The 20,125-nt window shown below is 45.4% G+C and overlaps 1 protein-coding gene across 1 annotated transcript in view; it reads left to right on the forward strand.

Moving 5' to 3' along the window:
- Window positions 1-20,125, forward strand: part of MTHFD1 (methylenetetrahydrofolate dehydrogenase, cyclohydrolase and formyltetrahydrofolate synthetase 1) — a 58,296-nt gene that overhangs the window by 24,763 nt on the left and 13,408 nt on the right. Inside the window, exons 15-22 of the mRNA XM_065402495.1 lie at window positions 1,375-1,477; window positions 7,098-7,174; window positions 7,955-8,095; window positions 12,012-12,080; window positions 16,457-16,568; window positions 16,681-16,820; window positions 18,251-18,292; window positions 19,307-19,407. Coding sequence (XP_065258567.1) covers window positions 1,375-1,477; window positions 7,098-7,174; window positions 7,955-8,095; window positions 12,012-12,080; window positions 16,457-16,568; window positions 16,681-16,820; window positions 18,251-18,292; window positions 19,307-19,407 — 785 coding nt within the window. The remainder of the gene's footprint in view (window positions 1-1,374; window positions 1,478-7,097; window positions 7,175-7,954; window positions 8,096-12,011; window positions 12,081-16,456; window positions 16,569-16,680; window positions 16,821-18,250; window positions 18,293-19,306; window positions 19,408-20,125) is intronic.

Genomic DNA, 20,125 nt, shown 5'->3' on the forward strand with positions numbered 1-20,125 from the left:
GTGCGTCAGTTTTTTCATGGAAAAATACTCCATTGAATTGCACTCATCTAGGCACACAGCTGTTCAACGATCATTTAAATGACTAGAATTTGAAATGCAAATGGCGTCATTTGTCTAGTGCTCAGCAAAAAACATGGGCCAGCGTGTGTTCCTGGTCTCTAGCAATTCCATTTCACAGTAGCGACAAGATCATCTAGGTGGTAGGTTCAGGGGAAGTTATTGGAGTTGTCTGCTGGTTAATCAGTTGGCCTTCCTATTAACATAGCCTCAGGCACTCAGAATTGCACAACTACTTTTATATTGTACATCCAGAACAGGTGTCCATTGGGAGGGCAAGAACAACAGTCTGATTGTGGGGACTCTACATTTTTGTACCATTAACTGGCTGTAATGTCTCCACCATGTGATACTCATGTTTGATTGCCAGTTTCAGTCTCTCGTCCTTTGCTGGGCTATGTCACATCAAGCGCTCAGGCCTGTTATATGGAGTGTTACTGACAGGCTCTGCAGGGAGCCCTTGCCAGTCCTCTGCTGCCACAGCGCTGCTGGCTATAATGTGGAGGTGTGAAGGGGATGATAAAACTGCCAAAAAGAGAGTCCTGCTGGCTCTGAGAACTCCTGGTGCTCAGGAGAGCGACAGAGGAGAACTCATCCCTCTTGCCTGTCTTCTGGGGACACGTAGGACTGTGCTGTCTAAATAAAATGCTTGCTGTTCCTAAATCAGTTCCATCGCTTCACTCATTTCTAAGCTTGTACTTGAATCGGGCTCCATGCGATAATGCCTCTCTCAAGCATCTTGGCAAATTGCCCATCTTCAAGAAGTTCCTGGTCTTCAGGCAGGGCTTTCTGGGATGTTGACCATCTTGTGACTGAATTGTTTAATGCCTCCTTTGTGCACTGTATCTAGCGTGCTGAAGAAGCAGTGTTTTAATACTTATGGCAGTGTGCAGTGGCCGCAGGCCAAGTAATGAGAAATCAGTGTAAACACATGAGACTTATGGTTAGAACCTGGCACATAAGGTAGAGCTTTGCATGATTTCTTAGGGATGCTGATGGAGGGGGCTTCCCTTCCTCTTTACAATGTTGCTAGCTGTCTTGTACCTGTGTTGACCTTGACACCCGCTCTGATGGGAGGGACTGTATTATATGCATTGCCCTCTGACAGAATTTGCAATTACCTAGTAGCACACTGTGCTTCAGAAACAGATTCTCCACTGCTGCTTTATGCAGGGAGAAGTAGCTCTAGAGAGGCACCCTCTCCCTCCTTTTATTGCTGAAAATGGGGAGACCTGCTGCGCGAAGGCTCATCATTTTAATAAAGGCTCATTTCCTTCAACCTTTTGACTATTTATTTTTCCCCTCTCCTCCCCCCAGAAATTGGGTATTGAGAAAACTGACCCTGGGACATTGACGGATGAAGAGAGAAAAAAATTTGTGAGATTGGATATCGATCCAGCCACCATAACATGGCAAAGAGGTACCAGAGCAATAGACAGCTGAACTGACGTATATGACAAATGTGTGAAAAGAGGCGTTGTAAACGTACAGAGAGCTGTGTTTACTGGCAAAACGTGGGGGTCTGACATTGTGCATGCTCAGTAGGCTAGATTCACCCTTTGGGCTCTTATTTCAGTCTCAGTCCTAGAGCAGCTGACACAGATGGCTTGAATCTTGATGTGCTCAGGTGAGATTTAGTTAATTGCTACAAAGCTGTATTTCAGACTTTTCCAGTAGCTCAGTGAGAGAATACAAAGATTGGCAGCCCTGGTTAGCTGTCTAGTCTTCCCCACGCTGAGAAGAAGGGAAGTCCTTAAGAGCGCCGTCCTGGCACTTGGGAGAACCAGGTTCACTTCCGTGCTCTGACACCAACTTCCTGTGTGACCATGGGCAAGTTGCTTGGGGCCAGATTCCCAAAGTTGTCTTGCACATGGGTGTTGTGAGGATAAATGCATTAAAGACTGTGAGGTGCTCAGATACTATACTGGTAAGTCCCTAGGGTAGATATGGTACTATTACTTCCTTACGGAACTCCAACAGGGCTTTCAGCTTCAGCCTTCGCATTACCAATGAGTGGGTCAGGTCCTCAGCTCACTATAGTAATCTACACCAGCTGTGAAGCTGCCCCACTGCCTCTTATTTTTCCTGTCTCAATCCATTAATTTCACTTCTTTGGTCTGTGCTAGCTGTGTGGTAGAATTTAATCCGGTCATTCCATTAGCAGATTTTAAACCTTTTCATTGGCTGATTTCACTACTATCCTAGTTGGTTCAGTTACAGCTGCCAGCGAGAAATGATATCTGATTAATTAAAACAGTGATTTTTAATGTCAGAAACAGCATTGTTTGGACCTTTACTCCCTCTAGAATAGCTTGGAACAGATGGCTTAACTCTCTGTATTTAATTATTTATTGCAAGAAATGTTTGAGTAACAGTAATTCAGCCTGAATAACTCTTTTCTGAAGTGAATGTTAAACTTCTTCTGTCTGTGGCATCCCATTAAGAAAATAATGTTGTCTCTTGAGCATTTAAATTGTAGTTCGAACCACAGTGGATAAAAATCATGATTTAAATAACTATAAAGTCTTTGTTTTTTTACAAAATTTATTTTAAAAATTTTCATTTTTTTAAAAAATCAGATTTTTTAAATTTTTGTGTTTCTAGTTCTTTATTTTCTTCCCATTTTATAGCCTTACAATGCTGAAGTGTGTTTTCTGTACTTGTTTCTTTAATTAGGCCTTGTCAACACACACATGTTGTAATGCTTTTACTATACTGGTCTAGCTGAGCATGCTTATAGCAGTCTACTTTATTCCACTTCTTGTACAGGAAAAAGCTATAGTAATATAAGGTACCTTTATACTGGTATTACTGGATCCACATTAGGGCTTGTATTGGTATAACCATCGCGGTTAAAAAACAAAAATCACATACACCCCTAGCTGAAATAGTTATACCAACAAAAATCTGTATGTAGATCAGGCCTTGGTAGAAATAGTGTCTGTGTAAAATCTGAAATTCTACTGCAGTTAGGAACTGGGGAGGGATAGCTCAGTGGTTTGAGCATTGGCCTGCTAAACCCAGCGTTGTGAGTTCCCCATCTTTAAAAAAGGGAAGAAGGAGGATCCAGGGAACTACAGGCCAGTCAGCCTCACCTCAGTCCCTGGAAAAATCATGGAGCAGGTCCTCAAGGAATCAATTATGAAACACTTAGAGGAGAGGAAAGTGATCAGGAACAGTCAGCATGGATTCACCAAGGGGAAGTCGTGCCTGACTAACCTAATTGCCTTCTATGATGAGATAACTGGCTCTGTGGATGAGGGGAAAGCAGTGGATGTGTTATTCCTTGACTTTAGCAAAGCTTTTGATACGGTCTCCCACAGTATTCTTGCTGCCAAGTTAAAGAAGTATGGGCTGGATGAATGGACTGTAAGGTGGATAGAAAGCTGGCTAGATCGTCGGGCTCAACGGGTAGTGATCAATGGCTCCATGTCTAGTTGGCAGCCGGTTTCAAGCGGAGTGCCCCAAGGGTCGGTCCTGGGGCCGGTTTTGTTTAATATCTTTATTAATGATCTGGAGGATGGTGTGGACTGCACTCTCAGCAAGTTTGCTGATGACACTAAACTAGGAGGTGTGGTAGATACACTAGAGGGTAGGGATCGGATACAGAGGGACCTAGACAAATTAGAGGATTGGGCCAAAAGAAACCTGATGAGGTTCAACAAGGACAAGTGCAGAGTCCTGCACTTAGGACGGAAGAATCCCATGCACAGCTACAGACTAGAGACCGAATGGCTAGGTAGCAGTTCTGCAGAAAAGGACCTAGGGGTCACAGTGGACGAGAAGCTGGATATGAGTCAACAGTGTGCTCTTGTTGCCAAGAAGGCTAATAGCATTTTGGGCTGTATAAGTAGGGGCATTGCCAGCAGATCGAGGGACGTGATCGTTCCCCTTTATTCGACATTGGTGAGGCCTCATCTGGAGTACTGTGTCCAGTTTTGGGCCCCACACTACAAGAAGGATGTGGAAAAATTGGAAAGAGTCCAGCGGAGGGCAACAAAAATGATTAGGGGTCTGGAGCGCATGACTTATGAGGAGAGGCTGAAGGAACTGGGATTGTTTAGTCTCCAGAAGAGAAGAATGAGGGGGGATTTGATAGCAGCCTTCAACTACCTGAAAGGGGGTTCCAAAGAGGATGGAACTCGGCTGTTCTCAATGGTGGCAGATGACAGAACAAGGAGCAATGGTCTCAAGTTGCAGTGGGGGAGGTCTAGGTTGGATATTAGGAAACACTATTTCACTAGGAGGGTGGTGAAGCACTGGAATGCGTTACCTAGGGAGGTGGTGGAGTCTCCTTCCTTGGAGGTTTTTAAGGCCCGGCTTGACAAAGCCCTGGCTGGGATGATTTAGTTGGGAATTGGTCCTGCTTTGAGCAGGGGGTTGGACTAGATGACCTCCTGAGGTCCCTTCCAACCCTGATATTCTATGATTCTATGAACTAAGAAGTTTCATTATCTATGCTAAAAAGGCAAGTCCAGAAACTCATTAACATCCTACTGGGAGAACAATACAAATTCAATCACAAAATTGACAAGCAAACATCCTGTGCTATATTTGCAACCTACCCTATTTTCTAAGGTATTGAACTTCCATAAGTCTAAGAAAGCTGAAATGCTTTGAATAAGTTAATTATTTGTTGTTGTTTTTTAAATCCAACACTCAGGTGCCTAAATATGGATTTAGGAGCCTATTTTTTTTTTTAATTGGCCTATCTATATACCAAAATTTGACAGCTTCAATGTATTGAAAGTCTAAATTGACTTTTCATTTTTTTTAACACTGAAGCAATTTTGCTTTATGTTCACAAACAGTATACACCACTCAAAGTTTTTAATAAAAATACAAATGTAGACCCTGATGTTGTAAACACTTTATTCACTTACTTAACTTTAAGCACACAAGTCATTTGAAGTCAATCGAGTGTGTGTGAGTAGAGCTATGTGCTTGTTTGCTGATTTAATTTTTAGTGTTTTGGTTTTTTACCTATGGCAGTTCTGTAATCTACAAATAAGGTACCCTACCAATAGCGACAGGTTTTTAAAAAATGCATTTATAAGTTATTTTCTTATCAACTTTATATTAAGATTGCATTACAAATTTTCAATTTAGTTTTTACAAAGGCTTTACAAAATTTTAAATAAATTTTAAATCACTCACTGGTTCAATCCCCCAAAATAATCATACTTAGCATTTACATAACAATACCTAGCTGTTCTGTAGCACTTTTCATCCATACATCTCAAAGTGCTTTACAAAGGAGGTCAGTATCCTTATCCCTATTTTACAGATGGGGAAACTGAGGCATGAAGAAGTGAAATGACTTGCCCAAAGTCTCCCAGCAGGCCAGTGGCAGAACTGGGAATAGAATCCAGGTATCCTGAGTTCCAGTCTGGTGCTCTATTCAATAGGCGACACTGCCCCTTTTATATAGCACTTTACATCTTCAAATCCCTGTACAGATATTGCACCCTTCCTCTACCCCGTGAGTTCACTGGAAATAACCATTAGCCCAACTTCAGTGGCAGTAGCTGACTGTCCTTATTTTACAGGTGGGGGAAATTGAAATAGAAAGGCAGAACAATGGAGCTAAGATTAAAATTCAGGACCTTCTACCTCACAAATCCATGCCCATTCTATAGGAGATGTTTCTAAAACCAGTGTGATTAAAGATCCCAAGTTGTGTCCAAATTCATGTTTGCAGTCCAAACCCCTGTAGTCAGGAGTAGAGTCCTTTGGGATGTATTGTAGGAATGCACTTTGCAAATATAGCTGAGTAGTCAGCAACAGACTGAGGTTCGTGCTTTCCTAGTGCTTTAAAAATATGATCCCTTTGGTCTGTGCAGCAGGCTGGTTAGAATTTTACTAGCAAAAGCAAACCAAAAGTTATTTATTGGACTAATTTATTTTGATTTCTTTGATTGAATCCAGAGATTATCCTATATCTCTCAGCAATGGGGAGTGAAATGTGTTCTCATATCTGGCTCCCAGAACTTAAGGGCACTAACATAATTGGCAATATACTGTGAAGCATTTAAACTTACAAGCAGTTGGCTGGAAATAAGATGTCTGTAGCGAATATTTGAATGAATATTTCTCACACCCAGTTCTATTACGAAATGCAGAAAAAAAGAACTGTCCGATACTAAAACTGTAGTGTCTGAGCGTTTCTTTACGCAGTTCTTTGTGGGTTCTTATTTCTCTCTCTCATCCATTAGTATTTTCCCAATCTCTTGTTGTTGCCTAATGGGGATGAGACAGCCAGAGGGATAATGTCAAGCTACCGTTAGAGAGGAGGGATGGTCCTGTGGCTAAGGGACTGGGCTGTGACTTTGATTGTGGATTTGATTCCTAGCTCTGCCACACAGTCTTTGTGCAATCTTGGGCAAATCACTTTAGCTTTCTCTGCTTCAGTTTCCACCTGTAAAATGGGGGGGCAGTGTTGCCTAGTGGATAGAACACTGGACGTAGTCAGGAGACTTGAATGTCTGTTCCTGGCTCTGCCACTGGCTTGCTGGGTGACCATGGACAAGTCATTTTGCCTCTCCGTGCCTCAGTTTCCCATGTGTAAAATGGGGACTCTACTGACCTCCTTTGTAAATGTTTTGAGATGTAGGGATGAAAAGCACGATGTAAGAGCTAGATTTTATTAATATTTGATTATAATACTGCTGTTCCCTTTGTCTTGTGTGTGTAAATTGCAAGCTATATAGGCAGGGGATCGTCTCTTACTATGTGTTTGCACAGCACCTAATTCAATGGGCCCCTGATCTCGGTTGTGACCTCTAGGCACTACCATAATACAAATAAGATGTAGTAATAACTTGTAATAGGGCTTTAAGATCTATGGGTTTAAGCGTTATGTGTATTTAGTAGTAGTAGTATTTTAGTTTAAAAAGAGTATTGTCCTTTTCATCACTACCCCTTCTCTAGTGGTGATGTCAATGTTCTGAGCAATAGCATGGATATTTCAAAGTTTGAAATCACACGTATTAGCTTAATGTGGTGGTTTCTTTTTTATTCTCTGCAATCCCCCCCTGCAGTGATGGACACAAATGACAGGTTCCTGAGGAAGATCACTATTGGACAGTCTCCAACAGAGAAAGGCTTCACGCGAACGGTAACTGGTTCCTGTCTCTTGGGCCATTTAACCCTTTAAAGAAGCATGCAAGAGAAAAACAGTCCCTGAATAAAATTGTAATGTTCACCTCTCTGAGCGTTTCTTCCCCTAGGAATTAAACATGCATTGTGCCGTCTCCCTGCTCAAATGAAGGTGAGAGGATTTGAAGCAGAGCCCCTAGCAGTGTTAAAATTCCCACCCCAAATCCTCCCGCATTTGGTTTTAAAGTTTGGTCACCAAAAAAGTCCTTTCCTGAATGTTGGTTTCATGGTGGACTGGAATGCTTAGTGTAGACCTAAAACCAAAACCATGCGGAAATACATTTTATTTAGTGCAGCAATAACCATTTACAGCTGTTCCAGGGACTTTGTTTCTTATAGAGACTACTAGAGTTTTTTCACATGCTGCAGCATTGAGACCAATTACTTCGATTGCTCTTTAAAATACATTCTAGCATGAAACTTTATACTTGATTTCTGATGCTAAATTACTAACTAGCTTGTGTGCCTAGAGAAATACATTTTCATATGATATTAGTAGAATAATGTGGTGCCTGTGCATTCTTCTTTAAAATGCAGAAAAATCCTAATTAAACACTGTGAACTTTAAGCACTCTTAGTTGTGATACTATCGATCTGTTTCTTTTAAAATGACAAAAATATATTTCCAAGAATTCAATGCAGCTAAAATTTCTGCTTAGCAGCCCTGACACTTTTTTTGCTTCCTCTTTTTGTTTGTTTGTTTTTTGTTTTGTTTGGGGTTTTTTTTTGTCTTTTACAGGCCCAGTTTGACATCACGGTGGCAAGTGAAATTATGGCAGTCTTGGCACTCACTGATGGACTAGCGGATATGAGAAGACGATTGGGCAAAATGGTGGTAGCCTCTAGCAAGAAAGGAGAGCCAGTGACTACAGATGATCTTGTAAGAGAGCCATATAATCGCTACATCCCTAAATGTAAAACTCTCCCTGTTGCAAGTAAAAGTCCTCTGATGTAAAACAATAAGAAGATGGTTCCACATAGGAGAGATTGTAGGCTATTGAAAACTAGGATGAAATCCTGATCTCATTCACTTCAATTTGAGTTTTGACTTCAATGAGGCTCAAATTTCATCCTGGGGGGGAGGGGAGAGAGAGTGTGTGTGTGTGTGTTAGTTTAGTTATCTCCTGTATGTCAAGATGAGGCTTCAGCCCTAAGAATTGATGGGGAAATATGCAATGGCAAAAAATGCTATGATTCAGGTGAATCCTACAAAAATGCAGCCATTTGTAAGTGAGTACAGGGTCTCCAGAAAACAGCCTTGTGAAAAAAATAAAAATAAAAAATAGTCCACTATTTCCCACTAAAAAGAACACTCGCTGTCCATTGCCTAACACTGTCCCTTTGACACCCAACTGAGCCTACATAGTAATTGCTGAATTTGGCACAATATCTTTCAAAAGCCTCGTTTGCCGAAGACAACAATCAGCACAACAATGAGATGCTCGGAAATGTTTGTTTATTTCACCTTGTTTGGAGTGAGCCCTTTCAGAAAACTGGGCCCCCGTATGAAATGTACCAATAAAAAAATCCACCCACTGGGCCAATATCCCAAACTAGAAACTGTCACAAATATCTCAATACTAAGGCTTCTCCCACCCATCCTGCCCCACTTTAAATCTTGGTGGAATAGTCACTTTGCAGGGTGACCAAAAATTCAGCAGATTTGGGCTCTGCAGATGAACAATTAAGCTAAGGGTACGTCCAGACTACCCGCCGTATCGGCGGGTAGCGATCGATTTATCTGGAATCGATATATCGCGTCTCGTTAAGACGTGATATATCGATCCCTGAACGCGCTCCCCGTCGATTCCGGAACTCCACCGGAATGAGCGGCGGTAGCGGAGTCGACGGGGGAGCCGCGGTCGTCGATTCCGCCCCGTGAGGACGGGAGGTAAATTGGAATAAGATGTGTCGAGTTCAGCTACGGTATTCCCGTAGCTGAAGTTGCGTATCTTACATCGACATCCCCCCCCAGTGTAGACCAGGCCTAAGTTCCAAAACTGGAGGCCTTTTATTGAAAATGCCCTGGTTGAGGCTTTCAAAGCCCACTAGGGCATTTAGCCACACAGTGTCCATTGAAAGGAATGGGAGCAGTGTGACAAATCCACTAATCAGCTTTTCAAATCTCAACTCCTGCCCCCAAGACCTTCCCGATTAAACAGGCCTGGCTAGCTCAGAACCTCAGGGAGGGGAGACAGACGTTCTTGTTACACAGGCAGACAGCACTTTGTCAGGGAGGTGCTTTAATACTGGTTGGAGTTTGGGTAAAATCAGTCTTGAATTATAATTGTTCTTTACCTAATTGTTGCAGAGTAGGGGGATCTCATCAAATCTAAGGGTACGTCTATACTTACCTCCGGGTTCAGCGGTAAGCAATCGATCTTCTGGGATCGATTTATCGCGTCTTGTCTAGACGCAATAAATCAATCCCGGAAGTGCTCGCCGTCGACACCGGTACTCCTGCTCTGCGAGAGGAGTACGCGGAGTCGACGGGGGAGCCTGCCTGCCGCGTGTGGACCCGCGGTAAGTACCTTGTAGTTCGAACTAAGATACTTCGACTTCAGCTACGTTATTCACGTAGCTGAAGTTGCGTATCTTAGTTCGAACTGGGGGTTTAGTGTGGACCAGCCCTAAGTAACTGCTTCTCTTGGCCATTCGAGTGTTTTCCCATACATTTGGCAGCCTCAGTCTCACAAGCTAATGCAGTAAAGACCCCCCCCCATGCTCCTCCGTAGTCCTTACACAGGCAAAACTCTAGCTGACTCAATGAGAGCCTTGTCTGCCCAGGCCCTTCAGACATGGCACAGACAGCAGCAATGATATCACTGTTCTGTCTGGAAGTCTGAGAAAGTTAGGAATAAATTTTGGAGCAAAACTTAATGGCTACAAGTTCCTTGTAGGCTATAAAGACAGTTGAGGGGTTTGGAAGAATAGTTAGAACTGTTGAAGGGTTCACTGAATTATATAGCAGTCCAGTATCATTAATATTGTTTTGCAGTTTTTCATTATTTTCTTCTGGAGCTGGGTAAAATTAAAATTAATCTATTAAATGCGAACAAAGCCTTCTCAGAGTGAGATTGAAACAGGAATTAAATGAACCAGTATGTTATTTTTTTTAATAATTGCAAATTCTCCTTGTGTATAATTGAATACTATAATCCAGCTGAGAATAAAATTGTCTCAGTGAAAGAGCCCGGAAGGTTCAGGGGACTGATGGTGGATCTTAGTTCACTTGTTCAAATCCAGTCATTGGTGGTAGTGACTTAAAATTGTTAACTGCCAGGGCTGTGTAGTTGTCTCAGTTCAGTTCCTAGTGGACTGGTGTCAGTCACAAAAGCGCCCTCTCCAATTACTCTAATACAGGGGTGGGCAAACTACAGCCCACGAGCTGGATCCGGCCCGTCAGTGCTTTGGATCCGACCCACGGGATTGCCAGCCCCGTGCCGCTCACAGAAGCGGCTGGCACCTGTGGGCCCTGGGGAAGTGGGGGGGCAGAGGGCTCCGCATGCTGCCCTCGCCTGCAGGCACCGCCTCCCGCAGCTCCCATTGGCCGGGAACGGAGAACTGTGGCCAATGGGAGCTTCGGGGGAGGTACCCGCAGGCGAGGGCAGTGCGCGGAGCCTTCTGCCTCCGCCCCACCCCCTTCCGAGGGGCTGTAGGGATGTGGTGCCAGCCACTTCCGGGAGCGGGGCCAGGGCAGGCAGGGAGCCTGCCTCACCGCTGCCACCCCGAGCTGCTCAAGGTAAGTGGCACGGGGCCAGAGCCCACATCCCGAACCTCTGCCCTGAGCCCCCTGCTGCACCCCGCACCCCTCCTGCACCCCGAACCTCTGCCCTGAGCCCCCTGCTGCACCCTGCACCCCGAACCTCTGCCCTGAGCCCCCTGCTGCACCCCACACCCCTCCTGCACCCCAAGCCCCTGCCCTGAGCCCCCTGCCGCACCCCTCCTGCACCCCAATCCCCTGCCTTGAGCCCCCTGCCATACCCTGCACACTTCCTGCACCTCAACCCCTTGCCCTGAGCCCCTTCCTGCACCCCGCACCCCCTCCCACACCCCAACCCCCTGCCACAGCCCTACATTCATTGCCCTGCATGCAATTTCCCCACCCAGATGTGGCCCTCAGGCCAAAAAGTTTGCCCACCCCTGCTCTAATAGATGGGGAATGTGCATGAAGATAAGATCACTCACTCCCCCTTTGCAGGCATCAGAAGCATTGAGGCTCCAGGGTGGAACGGTGAGCTACTGCTGCCCATGCTGAGCCTATTCTGTGGATAAATAGAGGACTTCAGTCTCCAGTGAGGACAATTGGGCACTTCTCACAAGCACCAAAATTCACTTTAAAAAATTGTTTCTGCCAGACAGACCTGGCCAGAATGTGGCAGTTGGATGCATTAGTTCTGAGACCAGTAAATATAAATTTAGATACTAAAATGAAAAAAAAAATACAGTAAAGTCATTGAGATTTTTTTTTTTTAATCCTTAAATGGGATTAGATACCATGAAATGAAAGGAAATAATGCTGCTATTGAAAGCTGAGGCAGTTAGCACAATACACTGTTTCCACGTGAGTGTCTTATTCATACTGCAGTGATCTCCCCCCTGTTTCATGACCAGAGCGTGTAGCATTCTTCAGTGAGCCACACTGAATCATGAAACTGGTACATCAGTAAGTGCTGCTAGCTCTGATCACCGTGATGGAGGAAGAGCCTGGGTGTTGACTAGGAATTTCAGAATGGTACGAACGCAGCCTTAGTAGACCTTGGGAATTGATGTTCTGTTCTCCTTTGTTCCCTTAGGGAGTGACTGGTGCGCTGGCTGTCTTAATGAAAGATGCAGTTAAGCCAAACCTCATGCAGACGTTAGAGGTGAGCAGAACACTCCTTCACTGACCGTTTCTGTATGTACATTCGCTAGACTGGTAAATTCAAAATGAAGCCTGGGAAAAGCTGATTTAATTGCAAAGCTTTAATTTCTTTTGATGCCTGTAAAAATGGATCTGCCTCTCCCGTTCATTCTTTCAAGCAGCAGTTGGGGGATGCGAAGTGTTTCTGGGTTTTTTGTTTTGTTTTGTTTTTTAATTAAAGGGAGGAAATTTTGTCCAGGGGAAGGGCGCTTGTCCCCATGTGCTTTGGGGCTGCTGGAAGGAACTCTCATGCCAACTCCCAGTGACTCGGTCTCTTCTCTCCTCCCCATGCTTGGCACAAGTTTCTCCAGCAGGATTTTTATAAAGGGGGCTGTGGTTTGGGGGGGGAGAGGAGCAGATGTGAGGCCTGTGACCCCACGTCCCATCTGAATACCTGCTAGTTGTTATGGTGGAGCAAGGGGGGCTAGAGAAAGGGGATCAAGGAAGTGCAGCTTCCTCTCCTTTGCTGAAAGCAATGGGGAGCTCCCTTTTCTTTCCCTGGCAGGGATCAAGGAAGTAGCAGCGTCCCCTGCAGCTCCCCCTCCTCCTTAGCTGGTGCACCGAGAGCCCCCCCCCCCTCAGTTTCTATCTCCTTTCACCACTGAGTAGAGTGCAAGATGATGATGATTTATCTGTATGTTTTCTCTCACCCCCATCCACTTGCTACATTTTATCCTGCCCATCCCCACCCACAGTTTGAGTAAATAAATAACTGAGCATTCTTCTTCGAGTGATGGGTCCTGTTGTATTCCACTGTGGGTTACGCATGTGCTTGGAGCTGGGGAATTTGAAAGTCATGTCCATTGGTCCGTGCACGTGCCCTGGCTCACCTCGTGCCTTGGATCGAGAGGATAAAGGGCAGGGCAGGGTGGACCGATCGCCTCTCCAGTTCCTTCTCATCACCACCTGGTCCGGGTCGGAACTGCTCTGCGTCCGTAGCGTCAGTCTCGTCCCTTAAAATATGATTTAGCTCGGTAAATAGTTTTAGCATTTTGTACAGTTCGTAGTTTTTAGTGTTTTCATAGTTCTAGTGTTAGATTAATCGTTGGGGGACCCCCCATACCCTGTACTGGGATTGGACTATCCCAGGACTCCAGGCTTCACACTCTGCGCTTGTTGCCCACGATCTTCTTGATCAGCGATGACCACCAACACCACATTGCAATGAGGTGCAGTATCTGCCACTCCTTTCCCAACCATACCCAAGAAGGGTGGGAACTCCACCTCCAAAAATACCTTATGGAATCAGCCATGAGCCCTCAGTCGGACCCAGGCCAGGGAACCTCCCTGTACATTGGTCTGACTCAGCAAGGAGTGAACCTCCTGCTGCTAAATGCTACACTGGTGCCGGAGAATCTGCCTCCATAGAACCCCCTAGTGGGATCTTCTCAGGATATGTGTGAGACTAAGTCTTCCTCAAAATACACTTCAAAGAAGTCAGACTGGGCTCTGAGCAAGCCCAACACTTTAGCCCAAGAGAACTTAGTGTGTCCTAAGTCCCAGAGGCTTGACAAGAAAGCCCATAAACATCAAGCTCCATTGGTACTGATCCGTCGGTACTGTCATCGGCACCTCCCAGACCTCTGGATCTGTCAGCGCCGTCAAAGACTGTTCACTGACTATCCCAGCACCGTCCTTGTCAGCACCCTTTCCGTCTCTGATAGTCCGGACAGAGAGACAATCCCTCTCAATCAAGGGAGAGCTGGGTCCCGTGAACTCTGGAATCCCCTCCTCAGACCCATTCCTTTCCAGAGATGTTGACTGCTTGAAGAAGTTTATCGCCAGGTCCTTCCTCGAGATGCAACTTCCCTCCAGCACCACCACCTCTAGAACAGGGATCAGTTTTCGCCTCATCGGGAGACACCAATCCAGAGGAGCCTTCATTTCCTTACCCTACATCTCCTCCGCCACCCAAAACACTTATACCACCTTGGGACCAACTTCCGCATTTAGCTCTGAGCCACTGGCACCCTGTGACATGGTAGCATGCACGTCACCCTTTCAACCCTTCCTACTGGCTATATTGGGGGCCCTGGAACCAGGCACCCCCCCGCAAAGTCGGTGAGGTCTGCTAGAGAGTCGCTCCTTTCCTCCCCTGGAAGGAGGCACTCAGATCCCCCCCCCGGATCCTTCCGAAGAGGAAGAGCAAGACACACCAGATTCGGCGGTTCCGCCAGAGCCAGCAAGCCTGCCATCATCATCTCCAGAGGAAGCGGTAACCTCTATGTCTCCCCCTCCCTGCTCCCCGATGAGTTCAGGCAGTTCCAGGATTATCTTGGAAGAGGATTATCCTGTGGAAGAGGTTCAGGAATTCCAGCACAAACTCCTGGACATCCTCTACCCATCTGGATCCAACAAAATAGCGCTCCCCGTTAATGAGGCTATAATGGAGTCAGCTAGGGTTGTTTGGCACACACCCACTACCTGCGCTCCCACCCCCAAGAGGGCTGAAAAATGCTATTATGTGCCAGCCAAAGGGTCTGAGTTTTTGTTTTCTCACTCCTTTCCCAATTCTTTGGTAGTCCAAGCAGCTTCCGAAAGGGCTAGACAGCAACACCCCCAATCTACCCCTGTTGACAAAGAAGGTATATCTAGACCTACTGGAGAGAGAGGTCTTTCCGTCATCTAGCCGCCAGTTGAAGATAGCCAACTATCAGGTACTACTGGCCAAATATGACTTTTTGAACTGCTCCAAGTTGGCGGAGTTCACTGACAGTCTTCCACAACAGGACAGAGCTTGTTTTCAGGCATTGATAGATGAAGGAAAAGTGGTAGCGAAGACTGCTCTCCAATATGTGGTCTATGCCATGGACACCTCCTCTAGAGCCTTTATCCCCTCAGTCAGAGGCACGAGGTGAGCCAAGGCGCATGCGTGGGCCAACGGACACCGCTTTCAAGTTCTCCAGGTGCATGGTGCGCATGTGTAACCCATGATGGAATAAAGATAGGGGCCACGCATCTTGAAGAAGCTCCAGTTACTGGTAAGTAACCTCTCTGCGTGAGGAGGGCTGGAGAGGACTTAACTAGAGCCAGTCACCATGGTGCCTGAATCACCCAGAAAGAGTCATTTCCTTACCACTCTTCCCCTTTACCTACACAACCTCTTTACACCCACATGCACGTGTACCCAGAGTGTGTCTGCATTGCGTCTGGGAGCCCAGGTCCATAGACTTGTGGTGGTGGGACGTAAGAGCCCAAGCTCCAGTCTGAGCCACTATAGCTACACAGCTATTTTTAGCGCACTAGCATGACTGAGGCTGGGAGGCTTGCTCCCAGCTGCAGTATAGACATACCCCCAGAGACCAGGAGCCTCCATGATGGTGCATTCTCTACTTGCTAGGTTCAACTCCTACATTTTCTAAACAAAAACTAGTGCAGATTTATGCTGCTTGGAGCTGGGAGATAGAAGATGCAGCCCAGTATAGCGACTAACACACTGGTCTGGGAATGGGGATTCCTGAGGTACGTCTACACTGCAATTAGATGCCTGCAGCTGGCCAGTGCCAGTTGACTCGGGCTCGCAGGGCTTGGGCTCGCAGACTGTTTAATTGCAGTGTAGACATTTGGGTTTGGGCTACAGCCTGAGCTCTGGGACCCTCCCACTTTGCAGGGTCCTAGAGCCCGGGCTCCACCCTGAGCCCAAACATCTACACTGCAATTAAACAGCCCCTTAAGCCAAGCCCTGCAAGCCCGAGTCAACTGGCACTGGCCAGCCACGGGGTTTTAATTGCAATGTAGACATTGGGTTCTAATCCCAGCTCTGTGATTAGCATGCTGCATGATCTGAGGCCCAGCAAGTCAGCAGCACAGCTGGGATTAGAACCCAGGAGTCCCCTTTGCCAGACCTTTGCTTCAGTCACTAGACTGCATTACCCTTTCTGTCTCCCCCTGAGCAGAATAAATCTGCATTGTTTTTTTGTTTGGAAAATGTAAGAATTGTACCTGAGCTCAGCAGCACCTAAATACCTTTAAAAATGTGGGCCTTAATCTCTCTCTGCCTGAGTTTTCCTGTCTGTAATACTTGGACGATATAATGTTTGTGAAACGTTTTGAGCGCCTCAGACGGAAGGTGCTACAGAAGTGCAAAGTATTGTTATAAATTTAGCCATCTCTTTCCTGGGAAGATTAATATCTCCACTTCTGCAGATTATTAAAATCCTGTTTGCTTCAGATTCTTACTACTGGGAATGAACGTTTAATCAGAAGGCTTTAAGAACTGCTGTTTGCCACAAGTGTATTTTTCTCAACCTCAAATGCTGTGGCCCTTAGCCTTGCAAAGTTTCAGAAGGTAACTGAATCTTCTCTTTTTTGTGTTTTCCTGCCCTCTCTCTCTTCCAGGGGACTCCAGTGTTCGTTCATGCTGGACCTTTTGCCAACATCGCACATGGCAACTCATCCGTTCTGGCAGATAAAATTGCACTGAAGCTCGTGGGTCAGGAAGGCTTTGTTGGTAAATTTATATGTTTGCTGTCTTTCCTCTTGGAAAAGAGACTTAAAAAAAACCCCCAAAATAACCCACAACTCTGCCCACCATTTTAATGCGCTCTTTATTCCGTCTACAGTAACAGAAGCAGGTTTCGGAGCAGACATTGGCATGGAAAAGTTTTTCAACATTAAGTGCCGGTATTCTGGCCTCCGGCCCCACGTGGTTGTGTTGGTTGCCACTGTCAGAGCTCTGAAAATGCATGGAGGAGGACCCACTGTGAGTACTAGGCAATGCTTTCTGTAGGCCCAAGGGACAATTCTTGTTATAAATGAATCCTTTTGAAGTCCTGTGTGTAGCTAGAGGTAAAAGCGGGCTAAGATCCTGACTCCCATGGATTTCACTGCGGCCAGGATTTCACCCCTGGGGATATGTCTGGCTCGTTAATCCACACTTTGTTTTGTATCTGACTCTTGCAAACTCGATTCTGTGGGGGTTTTTAAGCCCTGCTGTTCCAGAACAACTCAGCTGCCTCAGCGGGTGCTGAGCGGAGAGGCACTTTTGCAATTACTTCCAATAGAGGAGCCTTCTGTCAGGCTTTGTTTTCTGGCCTTCCTGAGGCCTTGGCTACACTGGCAATTCACAGCGCTGCACTTGCTGCGCTCAGGGGTGTGAAAAAACACCCCCCCTGAGCGCAGCGAGTGCAGCGCTGTAAAGCGCCAGTGTAATCAGCGCCTGCAGCGCTGCACGCTCCCTGGCAGTGCTGCAAGCTATTCCCCTCGGAGAGGTGGAGTACTTGCAGCGCTGCGAGAGAGCTCTCGCAGCGCTGTTGGCGCGACTACACTCGCGCTTCACAGCGCTGCCGCGGCAGCGCTGTGAATCCGCGAGTGTAGCCAAGATTTGGTGAAGCAATCTGGCAGCTGTGGCTCCCTCTGGTGGCCAAATCCCTGTTACACTGTCTTGTTTGCCCGTATGGTTTCTGCGGACGCTACCAAATAACACTGTGGTACGTGCTCTCCCTGTGGTATGGAGATGAAGCCTTTGTTCCAAAGAGCTTTCAAAGCAAAGTTCTCCTAGGAACTGGAAACCTCCACCCACATTGGTAGCGAATCTAGAATTTTGCAGTTGTCAGCCCTCGCCTGCCTCCTCCCTTCTTGGTCCTTTCTGCCTTCCACCTGTGTCTCCTTCTGCTCCCGCATAGTCCTTTCCCCAGTCCATTATCCCCTGTAGCCTTCGTCTCCGCCCTGGAGCCTTCCCAGGTCTGAGAAGCTAAAATGGTTGTTAGCAAAGTGACTCACATTTGGGTGTTGTTTTTCCAGCCTGGACTGTAGAGTTGTATATCCTTTTACTAACGAGCTCTTGTGTGTGCCACTGGCTCTTCGGACAATCTGTCGTGTGCATGCTTTTGTTTTGAGACTGTCAGTAGTAAAAGTTAATAATGTATCCCTGAAGACTGTACATGATTTTGTTTGGTACATTAGAGATGCATGCCCTGCTTGTTTTATTATTGTAATGAAGTCTCTGCACTCTAGGACATCTCTGTCACATCCGGGATATGTAATCTCTGCAATATCCTTGTATTAAAAAAAAGATGAGCAAGTGTTATGAAGAAAGGCGACTGCAGATTAGGGTCTAATTCTTAACCTGAAATGAGATACAACTCAGTGCAAATTGCTAGCATTCATAGGAGTCTCTTGGGTTTCTTGCAGGTCACTGCTGGGGTACCCTTACCAAAGGAATACATTGAAGAGGTAATTCTGATCATTATAAATCCAATTGTTGCCATTGGCTAACCAGCTGCTTTAATTGTCATGCAATGCACGACCAGTAACTAGTGTGCATCACTTCTGCTGCTGTCAGAATATTTCGTATCTTAGCCTGTAATGTTTCATTTTTATAATGACAGTTTGGCTGTGCCCTCTCAAGCAGTTATCATAATTGACCTAGTCAGTGTTCAGAGCTTTTGGTTTCTCCTGAGCTCATGTAATTGTCCAAGTGCTCGACTTTTTTTTTTCATGGTAATATCCATTCTGCTGCCTATGACCCCTTCGGTGCTGGAGCTGTGTATAGATTAATTGCCTTGCTGAAACACTGTCACTTCAAATATTCAGGGTTTCTGTGTAATTACTCCTTTCACAGACTTTCTTAGCATCAGAGGAATATTGTTTTTGCAAGTGTGGGAGGGAAATAGGTTAAAGTCATAACTCTACATGGATGCATTTGTATACTTGGCTAATTAGCATGGCCCCTGTGTAATACTGAGGCTCACGTCTTCACTTGTGGAACTTCTATGTGAATTCCCCTTTGCACAACTAGTAATCAAATGGCCAGCATCCCATGCTGATAACCTGAAACACTGCAAATGTAAATATGCATAAACCCAAAGCTGTTAACACAAACTTCAAAGTGTCACGAAATTCAGTGTTAATGACATTCAACACTTCACAAGAATGTGTCATGGATGAAAATGAGGCTTTACTGTAGGAGTTATTGAGCTGCTGTCTCTGCTTATGCAGGGAATGGATTAAAAGGAAATCAAGGACTTCAGAGACATGATTCCTTCCACCTTTGGTTGGCAGCTGAAACTAACTGAAGATATCTTAAGCTGTTAAGCTAGTAATAATTCTTTGATTTCATTGTTCTGGTTAGAAATGATCATTCCTTTATCATTATTAGTTCCATCTGCCATTAAAGTCATAGATTCCTGGTCGAAGTTTCACTGCTCCTCACAAATTGTATCTCGTTTCTCACTTTTATCGTTACAGAATCTTCAGCTCTTGGCACTAGGTTGTAGTAACTTAGGCAAACAAATCCAGAATGCCCGGACCTTTGGCACTCCCGTAGTAGTGGCTGTCAATGCTTTCAAGTAAGTGAGACTAGTAGTCAGAGCTGTGTTTGCAGCCATTCCACAAGTGTGAAGTGCCAGTATTCTGAAATGTTACTTTTTCTTGCTTTCTATACAACTAATGTATAAACTGCTACCAACTAATATCTTGCATTGAACAAAATTGTCTGATAAATATTACTAAGAGAGCTCCTTTGTCAGTCTCTTAAATTCTTTCCCCTAGTTTTAATCTTGATAAAATAGGATTGTTGATTACTGAGCCAATAATTTTCATTCTTGCCAGCCAAATGATTGTGATCGGAAGATGCTTCTGGTGTCCTGAAGATTAAGTACATAATAGTCTATGTTGTAGCTATTGTCCCTTTTTATACAAGCAACAAAGCTTTGAACTGGTATTAAATTGATTCCAGTTGCAGATTGTAGCCAGTCTGAAACTGAGTAATCAGCTAAGGATTTGCCATCCTAAGTGAATAGTTTCTGATATGTAGCACAATATCATTTTTTGCGTCTAAGAGAAGTGCATTATATCCATCCAATCTCCATCCATAGACCAACAATGGTATTAGCTTTCATGGTAGTCTCTTGCTTCCTAGCACAAGAATTATGCTGGTGACGCTGACCTCTATATAGGACAGGAACAGCTGAAAATACAGGATTCTGCTCTGTCGGTCATAGATTTCTGTATAGACTGCAGGAGTTGGGGAGAGAGCTGGCTGTGCTGCTGTGGATTGGCTTCTTT

The sequence above is a fragment of the Emys orbicularis genome, chromosome 4 (assembly GCF_028017835.1).
Source record: "Emys orbicularis isolate rEmyOrb1 chromosome 4, rEmyOrb1.hap1, whole genome shotgun sequence".
NCBI lineage: Eukaryota > Metazoa > Chordata > Testudines > Emydidae > Emys > Emys orbicularis.